This window comes from Anser cygnoides, chromosome 30, assembly GCF_040182565.1.
Source record: "Anser cygnoides isolate HZ-2024a breed goose chromosome 30, Taihu_goose_T2T_genome, whole genome shotgun sequence".
Taxonomy (NCBI): domain Eukaryota; kingdom Metazoa; phylum Chordata; class Aves; order Anseriformes; family Anatidae; genus Anser; species Anser cygnoides.
This window is the reverse complement of record NC_089902.1, coordinates 3,399,358-3,417,479: the sequence shown is the minus strand read 5'-3', so window position 1 is coordinate 3,417,479 and position 18,122 is coordinate 3,399,358. Positions and strand designations below refer to the sequence as shown.

Genomic DNA, 18,122 nt, shown 5'->3' with positions numbered 1-18,122 from the left:
TACACCAGAGGAAGAGGAACCCCACACATCAGGGCAGACTGGGACAAGCTGAGAGAGCAGTGCCCAGGAGGAGGAGGGCCTGGGCACCACGAGGGATGCCATACGAGCAGTGGTGCTGCTCCCCAGGAACCAGGCCAGCTTCCTACAGAGCTGCCTTATGAGGAGCATGGCCACCAAGAAGATCTGAGTTATCAGACTCAGCTCAGATCCGGTGTGACACCACACAGACAAGGGTCTAGAGCCAGCAGGAAAAGAGGTACAGGTCTGGGAGTCCCTAGGACAGCCTGGTGTGGAGAGGATCAAGAGCTGTAGCAAGGCTGAGAGTCCCAACAGGACCCAGGGCTTTGTGTCCATGGCTCTGGCTGTTGTCTCTGCCACTGAGGCCTAGGAGGAGACAGCTTATCGTGAAAGCACCAGGGCCTCATTGCCTCCTCGCCCCCACCCACGAACCAGGCAGGGCTCGTACCATTCTCCTGCACTTGGCCATGCATATCCCCATCTCCTCCTGCCCCAGGAAGAGCCCTGAGCAGTGTGTGAAGGGAAAAGATCGCCCTTCCCAGGGGCTGGGGTCAAGGCCTGGCCCTCGTGCTTGTTGAAACACATCCAGGTTTTCCTACACATCAGGGTCACCTTCACAGTGCCTTTGTCTCCTTGTCCTCACTGCCTCCAATGCTCTGCTCTAACGAGCTCCAAGGGAGGCTGTGTCAGTGCTGGCCCTCAGGGGGACACTGCAGGAAACTTGCCTCTGACTTGGACTTGTTGAGAGATGGCTTCAATTGTCTCTCAGTGCCTGAGGTTCGTGGGCTCCTCCCCAAAGCCCCCCGAGGGGGGATTGCAATGCCTTGGGCTGGGCGTCTGGTGCTGAGCTAGGCCGGGCTCGTGGGACAGAGAGAGTTCGTGGCAAGAGGGCCCTGGTGCAGAGAGACAGCTGTGCCCAGGAGCAGCTCCTGTGCACAGCGCAGCAGGGCTGGGGGCTCTGACCGCAGACACCCAGGCAGAAAGGGATTCCAGGCAGCCTGCAGGGTGCGGGAGGAGGAGAGCTCAGTGCAGGAGAAACCTTCACAGCCCTGCCCATGGTAAGTCTCTGGCTGCAGGACAGTGCAGGGGAGGTTCCTCGAAGGGGCTCCTGGGTCCGGGATGTCTCTGCCTGGCCTGGAGCTGCCAGGATGTCTCTCGCGGCTTCTGCAGTGTGAAGGAGAAAGTGCTGCAGGGCAGCCTTGGGCAGAGAAAGGGGAAGGCAGGGGCTGCCTGCAAAAAGAAGGCACTTTCTGCAGTCTGTGCCTGTTTTTCCTGCTCTGATTCTGGGGCAGGCTCTGTTTTGAGTGGTTGGATTTGCACAGGTGACTGAGCTTCCACTGCCTTGAACTGAGACCTAAGCAGGTTATTGACGAACCTCAGAATATCCCCTCTCTTCTCTCTACTTACAGACTGTACCAGGGTTTTTCTGTGCTGTTCTTTAGGACCTGCAGACAAGGATATGTAATTTTTTAGCACAACTTCTGAATGCAGCCATCCCACACCTGAGTGCTGCAAGCAGCCAGCAGCTGCGCACCAGGGGATGGACAGAGCAGCCCTCCTGGACGTGACCTCTGGCTGAGGTTTGCCGCCACAGCAACAACATTTACCACTGCAGTGGACCAGGGGTGGCGCATTGGGGGCTGATGGGCAGAGGTGGCTGCTAAGTACGGGACACTCAGCAAGCACAAAGCAGGGCTACAACCAGGGAGAGACACAAAGGTAACCCTGAAAGAAAGACAATGTGAAGGCTTTAATGAGAAAAGAAACGAGTATTGCTCAGGGAAAATTCCCCTAACAGTCTGTATTTTTTCTTCTTTGCAGTGCCCTTGATGAAGGGCAGCAAATGCCCAACAGCAGCTCTGTGAGCGAGTTCCTCCTGCTGGCATTCGCAGACACGCGCGAGCTGCAGCTCCTGCACTTTGGGCTCTTCCTGGGCATCTACCTGGCTGCCCTCCTGGGCAACGGCCTCATCCTCACCTCCGTAGCCTGCGACCACCGCCTCCACACCCGCATGGACTTCTTCCTCCTCAACCTCGCCCTCCTCGACCTGGGCTGCATCTCCACCACTCTCCCCAAAGCCATGGCCAATGCCCTCTGGGACACCAGGGCCATCTCCTATCAGGGATGTGCTGCCCAGGTCTTTTTCTTTCTCTTCTTCATATCAGCAGAATATTATACACTTACTGTCATGTCCTACGACCGCTACGTTGCCATCTGCAAGCCCCTGCACTACGGGAGCCTCGTGGGCAACAGAGCTTGTGCCCAGATGGCAGCAGCTGCCTGGGGCAGTGGCTTTCTCAATGCTGTCCTGCACACGGCCACTACCTTTTCCCTGCCCCTTTGCCAAGGTAATGAACTTGATCAGTTCTTCTGTGAGGTTCCTCAAATCCTCAAGCTCTCCTGCTCAGAGTCATTCCTCAGGGAGGTTGGGCTTATTGTAGTTAGTGTCTTAGCCTTTGGTTGCTTTGTTTTCATTGTGGTGTCCTATGTGCAGATCCTCAGGGCTGTGCTGAGGATCCCCTCTGAGCAGGGCCGGCACAAAGCCTTTTCCACGTGCCTCCCTCACCTGGCCGTGGTCTCCCTCTTTATCAGTAGTGGCATGTTTGCCTACCTGAAGCCCCCCTCCATCTCCTCCCCATCCCTGGACCTGGTTGTGGCAGTTCTGTACTCTGTGGTTCCTGCTGCCATGAACTCCCTCATCTACAGCATGAGAAACAAGGAGCTCAAGGATGCATTGAGGACACTCTTTGGATACATGCTTCTTCATCATTAATAATGGGCGCAAAGTCCTAACAGAATACTTTTTTTTTTTTCTCTTTTTTTCTGAATAAGTGTTAAAACAGTCTTACTTTACTTTTAAACTACTTTCTGAACCTTGTGATTTTCATTCAGAAATGATATACTTAGTATCCTGTGTGTTTATCATTGTATTTTAGTTTTGAACCAAGTATCTCATGTACTTATGGAAGTGGGTTTCCCCTTTAGATAAAGACAAAACAGAGTCGAGCAGAAATTCATTGGTCTCAGCTTCCATCCCTTCCCATCTTTTCTGGAGGTGGGGGAGCAGCCCCAGCATGCAGGAGGGGCTCAGGGCCCAGAGCCCAGCTGCCACAGGGAGGAGCAGCCCCGCTGGCCCTCGCGGCTGCCCCTCACTGCCCGCTGGGCTCTGCCTCTCTGCTGCCTTCGGGTCGGGGCTGCTGCTTCCCTGGAGCCATGGCCATGGCCAGCAGCAGGACGTGGCCTTTCCACTGCTGTTCTCTTCTGGCTTCCTCATTGTCCTTCTTGTATTTGGGTAAGCCCTGAGATCTCATGTATGTTGGTGACAGTACTCTTATCTCTAAATTGACATCTCTTCAATATCTCTGCATGCCTCTTGCAAACCTGGTTTCAGGAATAAACCCAAGGAGCTGCTTCCTGAACAGACCTCTTGCGTTTCTGGGCCTCACAATGGATCAGAACCCCAGAGTGATCAGTGAAGGACCAAGGGCTGGACCGGGAGCTGCCTTCTTTCTTGCCTATGGCCCAGCAAACAATAACTGGCCTTGACTGGCCTGGGACTCTCCCAGTGGTGCTGGGTCTGATGGCAAATGACATCCTGGTGAGGAATCTGGAGGTGCTCTGTGCCTGGGCCAGGCCTCTTGTGCTGGCCTGGGGAGCGGGGCTGGCCCTGCGGGGCACAGGCACTCTGTGCTGGGGATGTCCCAGGCAGGAGAGCAGGGCTCCTGCAGCTTCACGGCCCTCCATCTCCTGAGCCGTGGCTGGCCCCAGCGCGGGGGCTGCTGGGGAGGCCCACAGCCGCCTTTGTGCCAGCAGCTGCGGTGCCTTGCGAGGGGCTGGGGCTGTGCTGGCCGTGCCCAGAGCCCTGCAGCAGGCTGCGGTGGGCACTGGCCTGGGGCCAGCCCAGCCTGGGCTGCTGGGCTGGGGAGAGGTCCGGGAGGTGGGGAGAGGTGGGCAGGGGCTGGGCTGGGCTGGGCAGTGCCCGGCAGAGGGCACCAGCAGCGTCAGGGAGCGGTGGCAGCATGCAGGGGAGGGCTCCCAGCAGGGCTTGGTGCTGCAGAGCCAGGGCTGGGGAAGGGAGCCCCGAGCTGCAGGGGCAGGGGACACGAGGCCGCTCGGGGCCCTTGCTGGCCTGGGCAGAGCAGGAAGGGGGCCCAGGGCATTCGTCCCCTCACCGCAGCCTGCCACAACCTGCACGGCGCTCATGGAGCATCCAGGGACAGGCTCTGCCCCGTGGAGCGCAGGGAGAGGGCAAAGCCTCTCTGAAGAAGAGGCTGAAAGTGAAAAAGGTCCCTCCGCTGCCCCGTGGTGTGACAGGGTCAGGGTGGGACAGCTTACCTTTATTTGATGTAGTTCTTTTGTAATTTGCATTGGTGATGGCACAAAAAGACAGCTCCTTCACCAGTGATGTACATCCTTCTTCATGTTGGGACACAACTCAACGTCCTTCACTCTGCTTTATCTCACAGATGAACTGGATTAGGTCTCCTTGATTACTCTGAGGCACAGTGCAGTGCTTTTTGCCTTCTGACACTCCAGCACAATATGTGTGACTTTCCCTTACACTGCGTATTGATCTGACGGGTCATTTCACATTTTTCTCTTTCATATCCCTAGTTGGAAGGGGATGATTCCCCAAAGTGGGGCAAGCTGATGGGTTCCTTCTCAGCCATTTGAAGTGTCCTGCTCTTGAGTCTTTCAGCCTCAGTTTTCCACAGATGACCGAGGATGGTAAATGGATGTTTAGGTGTCTCCTAGGAAGGAGGGAGAGTGACTTGGGATCCCAAAAGCCATTTCAAATTTAGGTCTATCCCAAGAAACGGCTGAAGAAGGAATTTGCCTTGAAGGGGTTTCCTGTGCTGGGCTGGGCTGCAGTTACAGGGTCAATGACCACAGCGGGCAGTGGAGGTGCCCGGGAAACATCACCTGTCCCCACCTTATCCACCAAAAGTCTCTGGCCTCCTGCAGGTCCTTTCAGACTGCTTCCATTCCAGGGAATTACTCTAAATGCACCAGAGGCTCTGGAGGCCTAATGATTTCATTGAAAGCATAACCAGGAAATGGGGTTTCAAGGAAATATTTCAAATGTCAGTAAACTACTCTGAAGACCTTGGCACTGGTTGCTTATGGTCAGACAGCAAAGCTCTGCTTCAGTACCCAGTATTTTCTTCAGTACCTAAGTCATAAAGCAACGACTCATTCCCTCCATTGACTCAATCCCTTCCGTAAACTGTCACACAGTGTAGTTTCTCTCATGAAGAAATAGGCATTTTCCGGATGTATTTTCATCACAGAAAAAGAAAAACTGGTGTTCACCTGTACTTGCATTGTCATCGCTTTGTCTATCATGGTGTGCTCCCTCATCTTCCAGGTACATCCACCCAGCTTGATTAAACAGTCCATGTTGAATGTCCCCTTTCCAGCTGCGTGTCTGGACCTATGCACTTCCCATGGTTCTCCTGGCTTGCCCTCCCCTTCCTCCTGGATCACTCAGACCGCCCTCACCAACCCAGGTGCTGCTTTGAGCTTCAGGGAGTTGAAGCTTGCCCATCTATCTGCAGTCTGTCTAACTGTGTCCTTAGAAAGCTCATCATCATTTATCATTGAATTAATATCATATGGATTAGTTCTAATCTTAACTAATAATTTCCGGTCTATCAGTATAGAAGAGTTCTTGTACAGTCATTCTTTTGGGAACATAAACCTCACAGGAGGCATACAGGATGAGGAGCTTGCTTTGCTTTTGGAAGATTGCTGCATGTTTTCCTGTTGTTTGGTTTGAAATAAGGAGAAACCCTTCTGCGCCTGTGTGCATCCAAGTCTCTAAGGCAAGCAGGAGGGAGCTGGTGCAAAGGAGCTGTAACATCCAGCTGCAGACTTCTGGGCCGAAGTCTGGTGGAAGGAGAAGTGATGCAAGCGCCAAAGAGAGAAATGTCAGGGCTGTGGTGGTGAGGAGCAAGGTTCTCCATGCAGTGTCAGACCTCAAGAGTCTGCTTTTCCTCCCTATGCAGGTCTCCAAAGGAGACACCCTGGATCAATATCAGTTAGAGAATAATGCTCCAAACTGAAATTCAACTAAACGCATCCTTTAAGATGAGAAAAGATTTTTTTCAGGTGCTTCTCAAAATCTTCCTCCTTAACTACACCATGAAAGCTCTCCAATTAGCTGAACAAGTCTTGAAGACTTGAAGAAAATTATGGGAGAGATATGTCTGCTTAGGACATTCTGCATTTTAATGAGTTCCATGGTGTATTTTGGTGCTCAGTCTATGAAGCTCAGGTACTGAGAGGAGAATGATGTAACCGCTTGAGAAGGTAAAGTCAGAAGGAAAAGTTGAAGTGACTTGGAGTATTAATGGGCCCCACTGAGGGCTGTTACTATCAAAGCCTCCCCAGGGACCTGTTAGGGCAGATAATTGGAGGCCATGATTGCAGCCAGGCAAAGCGCTGTGCTGAGAAAAGTCTTGGTTGGTTTTGGTGAAGCAGAAGGGCCAAGGCCTGACCCCAGCCACTGGGAGGGGAGATCCTGCACCCCCACGTCTGGCTCAGGGCTCTTCTTGGGGTCTGTATGATGTGGAGGGCAGTGTGATGCCACGAGAAGAACTTCATTAGGACACCTCCCCACCCCTGCACAGGGTATCAAGGAAGCAGTGAGGCCCCATTGCAATGACTCTATCTATTTTTTATATAAATATGTTAATAAAGGAGGATTAAGGAGAATCATCATCCTTTAATGGATGTGGGAGAAACCTGGTGACAAGAGATGAGGTAAAGGCTGAGGCACTTAATGTCTTCTTTGCCTCAAGCTCTAGGAGGAAGACCAGTTGTTTCCCTGGACATTTCTTCCTCCTCGTGGCGACAGCCAACCATTCAAGGTGCACTTTGTGGCAGAGAAAGAGCTCTCCAGCTCTTTCCTACTACCAAAGAAAGCTCCATCAGGGTGGAAACCACTCCTGAAGTAGGCATCCCAACCCATCAGGCTCCCTGCGGCCTGTCAGCCAAGCAGACAGAAGTCACCTCAGCAGCATCTCCCAAAGCCTGGGCCTGCTGCTGGCCTTGCAGCTTCTTGGCTAGACACAGCCAAGCCTCGTGCCTCCTGCTGTCCAGTCCTGGCCTCAAGCAGAAGGGACAGGACAAGCCCTGTGTGGGCCTTCTTTGTGTCTGGGTCCTCCTGGGGATGGAGGCAGAGGGGATCCCACAGGCAGCATGCCAAGCAGGGGCCTTCTGCTGGCCTAGCAGGGCCACTGGCAGATGGCAGCCCCAAAGTGCACATCCCAGGGAGAAGCCAAGGCTGACCTGCCACCTCCAGACACAAGGGACCTCACAGTCCCTTTGCGTGACACGTTCCTGCTGCTGCCCTATCAGCTGCAGAGACAGAAGTGACCTCCCAGTCACTGCCCCGGTCCCATTCCTCCTGCTGGGGCAGGACATCCTGAGGCAGAGCTCACCTCTCTAGTCTCTTTGGGACTAGGGCTCACTTTTCTGGGTTAGAAATTTAGCAAATGTGGTGGTCGGCTTAGGGTATCACGTCTCTGGTTAGGTTATGGGCAAGCTTTGTGGAATAGTTTTTTGTTCCACATCTGCCTAAAGTCTAGGTTTAATAGAGGATTTTAATGCTAGTGTTGAAGGTAGGGATTAGTGTGAGCGCAAGAGGAAAGACAAGGGAATGGGCTATGGGCTGAGTTTTGCTTCATGGTATACTTTGAGTTAAAGCATTAGACTAGTGGATTCCTGTCAGGGTGTTGGAGTAGCATTTAGGTTTAGGGATTTAGGTTACTCTTTAAAATTGGGTAACGGCCTTACATCAATGTTTCAATTCAGTGTTAAAGCAGCATCAACATTACCTGAAGCCTCTTACCTCTACAAAATCATTGCAGAGGTTCGCTCACCCTTCCCCCTCCGTCTCTACGATGGGTGAGAGAATTAGAAAGAAATGAAAACTTGTGGGTTGAGATAAATAGAAAGGGTTTATTAGGACAGAAAATAAAGGATGATAATGATAATAATAATAATAATAATAATAATAATAGTAATAATGTGTACAAACAGGTGATGCACAATGCAATTGCTCGCCACCCGCTGACCGACGCCCAGCCTATCCCCGAGCAGCCGGCCCCCCCATCCCCGGCCAGCCACCCCTACATATTCTTTAGCATGACGTCAGATGATATGGAATACTCCTGTGGCCAGTTGGGGTCAGCTGTCCTGGGTCTGTCCCCTCCCAGCTCCTGCTGCACCCCCAGCCTGCCCGCTGGCAGGACAGAGCGAGAAGCTGAACAGTCCTTGGCTTGGTGTAAGCACTGCTCTGCAACAATTAAAACATCAGTGTGATATCAACATTATTTTCATCCTAAATCCCAAACACAGCACCATACCAGCTACTAGGAGGAAAATTAACTCTGTCCTAACTGAAACCAGGAAAAATGCTACACCTAAAGGTCACAACTTGCCTGAGATTAACTTGAGTTAAACTAGAAAAGAGAGATAGACAGTTCCTTACTAAGTAAATACTACAACTAGAATCAGTTTCTTCAGTGTGGCTTTCAGCTCCTGGTTCCTCATGCTGTAGATGAGGGGGTTCACTGCTGGAGGCACCACCGAGTACAAAAATGCAAACACCAGGTCCAAGGATGGGGAGGAGATGGAGGGGGGCTTCAGGTAGCCAAACATGGCAGTGCTGACAAACAGGGAGACCACGGCCAGGTGAGGGAGGCACGTGGAAAAGGCTTTGTGCCGGCCCTGCTCAGAGGGCATCCTCAGCACGGCCCTCAAGATCTGCACATAGGACACCACAATGAAAAGAAAACAGCCAAATGCTAAACATGCACTAACCACCAGAAGTCTAACTTCCTTTAGGTAGTCTGAACCTGAGCAGGAGAGCTTGAGGATCTGGGGGATTTCACAGAAGAACTGCTCCACAGCATTGCCTTGGCAGAGGGGCAGGGAAAAGGTAGTGGCCGTGTGCAGGACAGCATTGAGAAAGCCACTGCCCCAGGCAGCTGCTGCCATCTGGGCACAAGCTCTGCTGCCCACGAGGCTCCCGTAGTGCAGGGGCTTGCAGATGGCAACGTAGCGGTCGTAGGACATGATGGTGAGAACATAAAATTCTGCTGATACAAAGAAGAGAAAGAAAAAGACCTGTGCAGCACACCCTTGATAGGAGATGGCCCTGGTGTCCCAGAGGGCATTGGCCATGGCTTTGGGGAGAGTGGTGGAGATGCAGCCCAGGTCGAGGAGGGCGAGGTTGAGGAGGAAGAAGTACATGGGGGTGTGGAGGCGGTGGTCGCAGGCTACAGCGGTGAGGATGAGGCCGTTGCCCAGGAGGGCAGCCAGGTAGATGCCCAGGAAGAGCCCAAAGTGCAGGAGCTGCAGCTCCCGCGTGTCTGCGAATGCCAGCAGGAGGAACTCGCTCACAGAGCTGCTGTTGGGCATTTGCTGTCTTTGGACACAGCTTTCTGTTGGAGAAAGAAGGCAGAACAATGTTAGAAGAGGCTTCCCTGAGGAAAACCTATTGTCAGCTTTGGAGTACTCCCCAGGCTGAGCCTCTATCTCTGCAGGAGAAGCTTTCTGCAACTCTCCTGCTTTAGCTGCAGCGGGTGCTGGCTGAGAGTGGCACTGGGAGCAGGGGCTGCTGTGGGCTCCAGAGGAGTCCTTCCTGCTGTGCAGCAAGAGGGAAGCAGGAACATGGGGGAAAATCAACTCCATTCGACTTGTCTGTTGTTGCAAACAACTCATCTGAACGCAGACCTGAGCTGTTCATTTTGCTTCATTTTATCTCAGTAGCCCCCGTAATGCTTAGGATAGGTATTGGATGGTTGAATGCCCTCACATTTCCTGTACACTCCTGCTGATATTTTATGGGAGTGTCCATTATGAAGACCGAGAAGAGCCCTTCTGTCCACCAGTCCTGTTCTCAGCTGCCTTGTGTCACCCCTCTCTGAGCTGCACTGTCATCCCATTCAGGTGTTTCCCGAAGAAGGAACAGGAGAATGCTGCTGAGGAAGAAGGGCCACAGCAAGCCAGATGGAGCTTGGGAGCTTCTCTTCTTTCCATGGCTGCACGAGCTCTGGGGCAGCTGGCAGAGAGCCCGGCCTGGCCAGGCAGGGCAGGGTGTTCTGGGCTGACCAGGGGCACCTGGCTTCGGGCACTCCGAGGGGCTTCTGCCAGACTTCCTCACCTTGCAGTGCCATCCAGCAGGACTCCCAAAGCCTCCTGCATTGCCCACTGCCCTCCCAGCAACAAGACCCAGCAGGAGACCCTTCCAGGACGTGCAGCTGCATGGCCCTGCAGCCAGAGACGTACCTTGTCAAGGGCTGTGCAGATTTCTCCTGCAGGCAGCTCTCAGCATCCTCCCACTGCCAACTGCCTCCAAGCCCTCTCTCCTTCTCTCCTGTCCCCGTGCCAGCTGCGGTCAGAGCCCCCAGCCCTGCTGCGCTGTGCACAGGAGCTGCTCCTGGGCACGGCTGTCTCTCTGCACCACGGCCCTCTTGCCACGAGCTCTCTCTGTCCCACGAGCCCGGCCCAGCTCAGCACCAGACGCCCAGCCCAAGGCATTGGAATCCTCCCTCGGCGGGCTTTGCTGAGGAGCCCACGAACCTCAGGCACTGAGAGACAATTGAAGACATCTCTCAACAAGTCCAAGTCAGAGGCAAGTTTCCTGCAGTGTCCCCCTGAGGGCCAGCACTGACACAGCCTCCCTTGGAGCTCGTTAGAGCAGAGCATTGGAGGCAGTGAGGACAAGGAGACTGTCCTGGTTCCAGTTAGGACAGAGTTAAGTAGCTCATAGTAGCTGGTAGGGTGCTATGTTTTGGATTAGGATGAGAAGAGCGCTGATAACATGCTGATGTTTTAATTGTTGCAGAGCAGTGTTTACACCAGGCCAAGGACTTTTCGGCTTCTCGCTCTGTCCTGCCAGCGAGCAGGCTGGGGGTGCAGCAGGAGCTGGGAGGGGACAGACCCAGGACAGCTGACCCAAACTGGCCAAAGGGGTATTCCATACCATCTGACGTCATGCTAAACAATATATAGGGGTGGCTGGCCGGGGTGGGGGGCCGGCTGCTCGGGGATAGGCTGGGCATCGGTCAGCGGGTGGTGAGCAATTGCATTGTGCATCACTTGTTTTCTTACACATTATTATTGTTAATACTATTACCATTATCACTATTATTATTATTATTGTTATTATTATTTTCCTGTCTTAATAAACTGTCTTTATCTCAACTCACCGGCTTCACTTTCCCGTTTCTCTCCCCCATCCCAGAGAGGGAGGGGGGAGGGTGAGCGAACGGCTGTGTGGTGTTTAGCTGCCAGCCGGGTTAAACCACAACAGAGACAAAGGCAGTGTGAAGGTCACACTGATGTGTAGGGAAACTGGAAGTTTTTGACCAAGCACAAGGGCCAGGCCTTGACCCCTGTCCCCTGCGAAGACAGATCCTTTCCCTTCTCACACTGCTCAGGGCTCTTCCTGGGGCAGGAGGAGATGGGGATGTGCATGGGCAAGTGCAGGAGAATGGTATGAGCACTGCCTGGTCCATGGCTGGGGGCGAGGAGGCAATGAGGCCCTGGTGCTTTACCGATAAGCTGTCTCCTCCTAGGCCTCAGTGGCAGAGACAACAGCCAGAGCCACAGACATGAAGCCCTGGGTCCTGTTGGGACTCTCAGCCTTGTCACAGCCCTTGCTGCTCTCCACACCAGACTGTCCTAGGGACTCCCAGACCTGCACCTCTTTTTCTGCTGGCTCTAGACCCTTGTCCATGTGGTATCTCACAGGATCTGAGCTGAGTCTGATAACTCAGATCTTCTTGGTGGCCATGCTCCTCGTAAGGCAGCTCTGTAGGAAGCTGGCCTGGTTCCTGGTGAGCAGCACCACTGCTCGTATGGCATCCCTCGTGGTGCCCAGGCCCTCCTCCTCCTGGGCACTGCTCACTCAGCAGGGTCCCAGTCTGCCCTGATGTGTGGGGTTCCTCTTCCTCTGGTGCAGGACTGGGCTCTTCTCCTTGTAAAGGTCAAGATGTTTCTGTAGGCAAAATCCTGCAGTTTCTCAAGATTCTTCTGGACAGATGCTCCATTCTGTCAGCTGTTAATATCTGTAGGTAGATGGCTCACCCCGATTATGCCGTCTCTCACAAGGTAACAGCAGCAGGAATTTGCAGGACAGTTTCGACAATACAGCAGTAACTAGTTGAATGGAATTGCATCACAAACTCATATAGGGGTACAGGATAGAAGGCTGCCAAATTCCACATTTTTTGTTCTTCCTTCTCATGCATGCAGTTATTTTGTCTGGAACTGTGTCCTATATACAAACACTGCACCATACCAGCTAACAGGAAGAAAATTAAGTCTATCCCAGCCAAAACAAGGACAATATCCACCCCATATTCCACACCATCTGCATCGTGCTCAGCTCCAGTACTTTCTAATTAATCTCCAGCACCTTTTCTCTTTTGATATACACGCAGAGATATCATGCCCTTCGTCTGTGGGTGTCCTGCTTTTGGCTGGAATCAAGTTAATTTTCCTCCTAGTAGCTGGTATGATGCTGTGTTTTGCATTTAGCATGAGAAGAATGATGATCACACAATGATGGCTTAGTTGTTGCCCAGCAGTGGAGGGCTGGGGGTGCCTGAGGAGCTGGGGGGGACAGAAGCAGGACAGCTGACCCCAAGTGGCCAAAGGGATGTTCCATACCGCAGCCGTCATGCTGAACCATCAATATGGGGTGGCTGGCCAGGGTAGGGGGTACCACTGCTGCGGGATAGGCAATCACCATCATGGTCATCATCATCATTGTTCGTATTATTTGTCTTCCCTTTATGGCCTATTAAACTGTCTTTATCTCAACGCATGATTATTCTTATTTATTTTTTTCCCCCTCCTCATTCTCTCCTGTATCCTCTCGGGGTGTAGCAGGGTGTGTGTGTGAGGGAATGGCTGTGTGGTGCTGAGCTGCCTGCCGGGTGAAACCACGCTCTTTTTGGTGCCCAACATGGAGCACAAAGTTTGAGCCAATGACTGATCTCACCACAGCATGTTAAATAAAAAAAAAATAATAATAATAATAATAAAATAATAGGAAGCTATTACAATCATTAGATGATTTTAATAGTTGCTGATAAAAAAGTTTATTTATTATTATTTTTTTTAAGCTCAGGTCTGTTGTGCTCAATTTCAGAACTGTGCTGTATAGCACATGACTTCCTGTATGTCTCCCCTGTCATGCTGTTTATCTTTTCTGATGGCTGCTTCAAGTTTATTCTTTTGTTGTATCGTGTAACACTGGCTTATGGTATGATAAAATTCCTGGTCATGAAACTAATCTGGTACTTGTACTCAGCATTGCCATTACCTCCGTACCTTGGGAGCCATCTCTCAGAAACTATTAAGAATTACACTCTTGACCTTTTCTCCTCAGGAAACCAAGGCATGGGGGAGACAAGGGGAGGACACTTTTCCCCACTGGTTCACTCTCCCTTTCTCCTTCACCTCCCCCTTCTCCTCCAGGCTAATTACACTAGCTCTTCAAAGCTTTGAATATCCTTGGGATGGTCAAACCTGCATGTTCCTATTGTTACATCTCCTGGCTGTGTTTCAGCTTTTGTTTCTGTTTAAGCAACTACTTAATGCATGCCATCCAGAGATCTGTCCAGAGGCAGGAGAGTGAGGAGTGGCAGGGAGTGTGGGAGGATCTGGGCAGGCACCTAGAGCAGGGGACACCTCCAGTGCTTTGGAACTTCACCTCTGAGCAAGTGCAGAGTCCTAAAGAAAAATGTGAAAACTGTGTGTCATCACCCTGGTAATTGCAAAGAGACACAAATCACTGCAGTGTGCTGGGCTCTGCCCCATGCTTAACAAGCCACAGTCAACACCTCCCCAACCCCTGTGACTTTTCCTGCAGGCACACGCCAGCCCCTGTGGCAGGCCCAGCAGCCACTCCAACCCTTGTGAAGGGCCCAGCAGCCACTCCAAAACCTGCAACAGGCCCTGCAGGTGCTCCAGCTCCTGAGATGGGCGTAAATTTAAACCAACCCCTGTGACAGGCCCTAGAGCCGCTCCCAAAACTGCAATAGGCCCTGCAGCCACTCCAACTGCTCTGAAAGGCCCTGCAGCCAGAACAACTCCTGTGATGGGTCCTGCATCCGCTCCAGCCCCTGCGATGGGCTCCATGGCTGGGCCAGAGAACCAGCCTATGCCAGTATCGGTTGCCTCTTTATGCAAGAGAAAACAATGGGTGTGGAAGTCAGTTTTTCTTTAGAAAGGAAAGAAACTCCTACCAAGACAAGAAATAAGGAAGAAGATTAGGCAGGTTTCTCCAAAGCTGGACCATCTTGGAAACAGGAGGACGAAGAAGAAGAGATCATCTAAACATCAGAAACCAAGTGATCCCTTTCCCAGGGTAAGCTATGAGATAAGGGAAAAGATTTCAGCCATCATCTTGATGAGCACATTGTCACCTGGCTGCCCCAGTGCTGGGAGAACAGGGCCAATAGCCTGGAATTAGAGGGCAGGGAAGCCAAGCAGCTGGGATCCCCCCCTAAGGAAGGGGTGAATGACAAAGCCATTGGAAAAGGGCACAAGGAATTTAATCCTGTCAGGCGTCAAGGAAAGGTCTCTCTTCAAGAAAGATCTTGTATGTCAACCAGGAAAGTGGATCAACATGGAGAGGGGTATCCGGTACCTGAGGGAATTAGCCGTGCTGAAGGTGATTGATAGTGACCTAGACAACAAACAGCTGTCCAAAGTTCCAGATGAAGTCGAGTGCCCATGACCCATGTGGCAGAAGTTTGTACAGAGCGCACCATCACCGTATGCCAGCTCATTGGCAGTTATGACCTGGAAAGGCCAAGAGGAACCCACATGGATGAATCGACTAGCCTACTACAGCATTACAATGAAAGTCTCTCTTCTTCCCTATGGGCCTGCATCTCGTCTAGAGAGAAACTTTCTCACGAGATGCCAGAACTACAAGAGGATACATCTTCCTCCCCACCTGCACGATCCAATAGCTCGGCTATCAGGTGTAAGCATCCCTTTGCTCAAGAAAGTTGATATAGTGCGTGCATACTATGTGCTACCCTGTGGTTTTAACTGTGTGACCATGGAAAGGCCATGAGAAAACGGGATGCAAAAATCTACCCTACCTCCACCCTAGAGGCAGGGATACATGAAGCGCAAGGAAAAGCATTCGCAAAAAAGTGGTTCTTCTGAGAAAATTGCTGCTCCAGCTTCTAGCAGCCAGTCCTCCAAACAGAGTAATGAATACTATGAGCAGGACTAGAGAGGCCCAGCCTCCACCCAGGGGGAGGAAGGGGACAATCGGGTGTATTGGACTCTGAGGAGTATTGGCCTGGCACATAAAACCCAAGAGTTAACTGTACTGGAGGCTGAAGTGAGCCTAACTGGGAAGGAGTGGCAAAAGAAACCCATTGGGACTGGCCTGGAGGCTCTGTGCAACCTTAACATAGACTACTTCAGGAGGGGGTACTTCAAAGATCCACAACGGTATTGGTGGGCTTTTGGCATGACTCCCTTGGAGATGGAGGACATCAAACAGTTGTCTACCTTGCCCACTCTCTCACAAGACCCTTCTGCTGTGCAGGTGCTGATGGCCAATGGGCAGCAGGTGCCAATCGCTACCACAACAGCGCACCTGAGGCAGTATTGCACTCACAGAGACTCCCTGATTCCCATGCATGAGCTGGTTCATTGACCGCAGAGCCAAGGGGTGATCAGCAACACTTGCTCACCCTTTAGTAGTCCCATATGGACAGTGCAAAATTCTAATGGTGAGTGGAAGAGAACGGTGGGCTTCTGTGGCCTGAATGAAGTCACACCACCGCTGAGTGCTGCTGTGCTGGGCATGCTAGAACTTCATTCAGTAGTCAAAGTAGTAGTCTGCAGTCAAAGGCAGCCAAGCGCTATGCCACAATTAATACTGCTAATGCATTTTTCTCCATCCCTTTGGCAGCAGTGTGAAGGCCACACTTTGCTTTCAGTTGGAGGGGCGTCCTGTCCACTTGGAATCGACTGCGCCAGGGGTAGAAACACAGCCCTACCATTTGCCATGGGCTGATCCAGACTGCCCTGGAACACAGGGAAGCTCCTGAACACCTCCTGTACATTGATGTTGTCATCACATGGGGCAACACAGCTCAAGAAGTATTTGAGAAAGGGAAGAAAATACTCCTAATCCTTCTGAAATCTTGTATTGCCCTAAAACAAAGTAAGGTCAGGGGACCTGCAGAGGAGAACATAATGCAGGCTGGTCAGGTTCAGGGGGACCCCTGCTTGGGGAAAGGTTGGGCATCAGTCAGTGGGTGATGACCAATTGCATTGTGCATCACTTGCTTTATACATATAATAATAAAAAAATAAAAATTATTACTATTTATTAGTAGTATTGTTAAAGTTATTACTATCTCTTCAATTTCTGTCCATTTAAACTACCTTTATTTCAACCCATTATCTTTTGGAGGTGGTTGTCAACTAACATCTGTGTGGTGCTAAGGTGGCTGACGGGTTAAAGCACAATGTGTTTGACAACCACAGTCCAACAGCACAAATCACACTTGTAAAAATCAGTCTCTGACTTCTACAAAGAGGAGCAGTCGGCGATGACTTTGGTCTGCTTCAGACACCACAGCCCAGCAGAGACCCTGCTGCCTTCGGGAGCTGTCAGCCCTGAGGCCTTGGGGATACCTCGAGGGAGCCCAATGGCACAGAGCAAGCGATGCCATGGTCGGGTGCTGTGCTGCTGAGCTAGGCCGGGCTCGTGGGACAGAGAGAGCTCGTGGCAAGAGGGCCCTGGTGCAGGGAGACAGCTCTGCCCAGGAGCAGCTCCTGTGCACAGCGCAGCAGGGCTGGGGGCTCTGACCGCAGCTGGCACGGGGAAAGGAGAGAAGGAGAGAGGGCTTGGAGGCAGTGAGGAGCGCAGCAACAGAGGGCAGCGTGTGGCAGGACAGATCTGCAGGCTCTTGACACCGTGAGTCTCTGGCTGCAGGCCCATGCAGGTGGGGTTGCCAGAGGGGTCTTCTACAGCTGGCACATCCGATGGCTGATAGCATCTGTCGGGATAGTTGTCTCTCTGTTTCTCCAGCAAGGAGTAGAAAATGCTTTAGAGAATGGCATTTATGATTGCAATTTTCAAAAGAAAGACCAAGTCAGGGGCTACCAGAAAGGCAGGACTTTGCCTGTAGCCTGTGCTTGAAGAATCCTGCAGTGGAGGGGAGGCAGGTTTCATGGTAATGAGTGGTCAGGATTTTGCAGGAGACTGAGACTCCTGGAGCATTGCAGTGAGGGACCAATATGTCATCAACGAACTTCATAAAGTCCCTTCCCACACCTCAGCCCACAGACTGCACCAACATCATCATTGTGGTCCTCTCAGGCTTTATCCTAGCTAATCTTTAGGAGCTACAAAAGCCCTGATACCCCCCCTGCCTTTGGAAGGTGCCTGCAGGCTTGAGGTGAGCACAGATCGTTTGCAATGAGCAGGAGCTGCCTCCTCTGCAGGCAGAGCTGCAGCACAGGAGGGTGTGCTGAGTGTCCGTCTGTCCCTCCCTGGCCTTGCCTCCCCTGGCAGCAGCACGCTGCCATTCCTCCTGGCTTCTCCACCTGGCCGTGCTGCTGCTGCTCTTGTTCCCAGGCTGCCTGGGGATGGGGGTTTCACCTGCCAATGGAGTGAGCCCTCGGGCTGCTTGGGGGAAGGGGAGTACGGGGACAGGGTGAGGGGTCTGGAGATGGGCACTTGGAGCCAGGATTCCTCTGCTCCCAGCAGTGTCCAGGTTCTGTAGGCACTGGAACAGCTACCCCAGGGAAGTGTTCACAGTGCTGAGGCTGACAGAATTCAACAAATATTTGGGCAACACCCTCAGGTGTATGGACTGATTTTTGGGTGTTCTTGTACAGATTAGGGTGGGATCTGATGATCCTTGTGGAACCCTTCCAAGTCAGGATATTCTACAGCTTCTAGAGGATTCTACAACTCTAGGAACATAGGAGGAGAACTGTCCTGGAGCTCAAAGACCTGCCAACACAGGGCATCTGAGACCAGGACTGGTGGAATGACTGGCTCTCCTCTCTGAAGGGCACTCTGCTCTAACAAGGCA

At 52.1% G+C, this 18,122-nt stretch overlaps 2 protein-coding genes across 2 annotated transcripts; one reads left to right on the top strand and one right to left on the bottom strand.

Annotated features, from left to right (window-relative positions):
- Positions 1-1,861: 1,861 nt before the first annotated feature.
- Positions 1,862-2,791, top strand: LOC136787721 (olfactory receptor 14C36-like). The gene has a single exon (XM_066985037.1). The coding sequence runs from the start codon at positions 1,862-1,864 to the stop codon at positions 2,789-2,791; it is 930 nt and encodes a 309-aa protein (XP_066841138.1).
- A 5,723-nt stretch (positions 2,792-8,514) lies between these two features.
- On the bottom strand, positions 8,515-9,553 carry LOC136787720 (olfactory receptor 14C36-like). Its single transcript, XM_066985035.1, has one exon. It carries the CDS (start codon positions 9,445-9,447, stop codon positions 8,515-8,517), a length of 933 nt encoding a protein of 310 aa, XP_066841136.1. The 5' UTR covers positions 9,448-9,553.
- Between the last annotated feature and the right edge of the window lie 8,569 nt (positions 9,554-18,122).

What these genes read in the sequence shown, in the direction of transcription:
- LOC136787720 (XM_066985035.1), bottom strand. Translation starts at nt 9,447, where the DNA reads ATGCCCAACAGCAGCTCTGTGAGCGAGTTCCTCCTGCTGGCATTCGCA.
- LOC136787721 (XM_066985037.1), top strand. Translation starts at nt 1,862, where the DNA reads ATGCCCAACAGCAGCTCTGTGAGCGAGTTCCTCCTGCTGGCATTCGCA.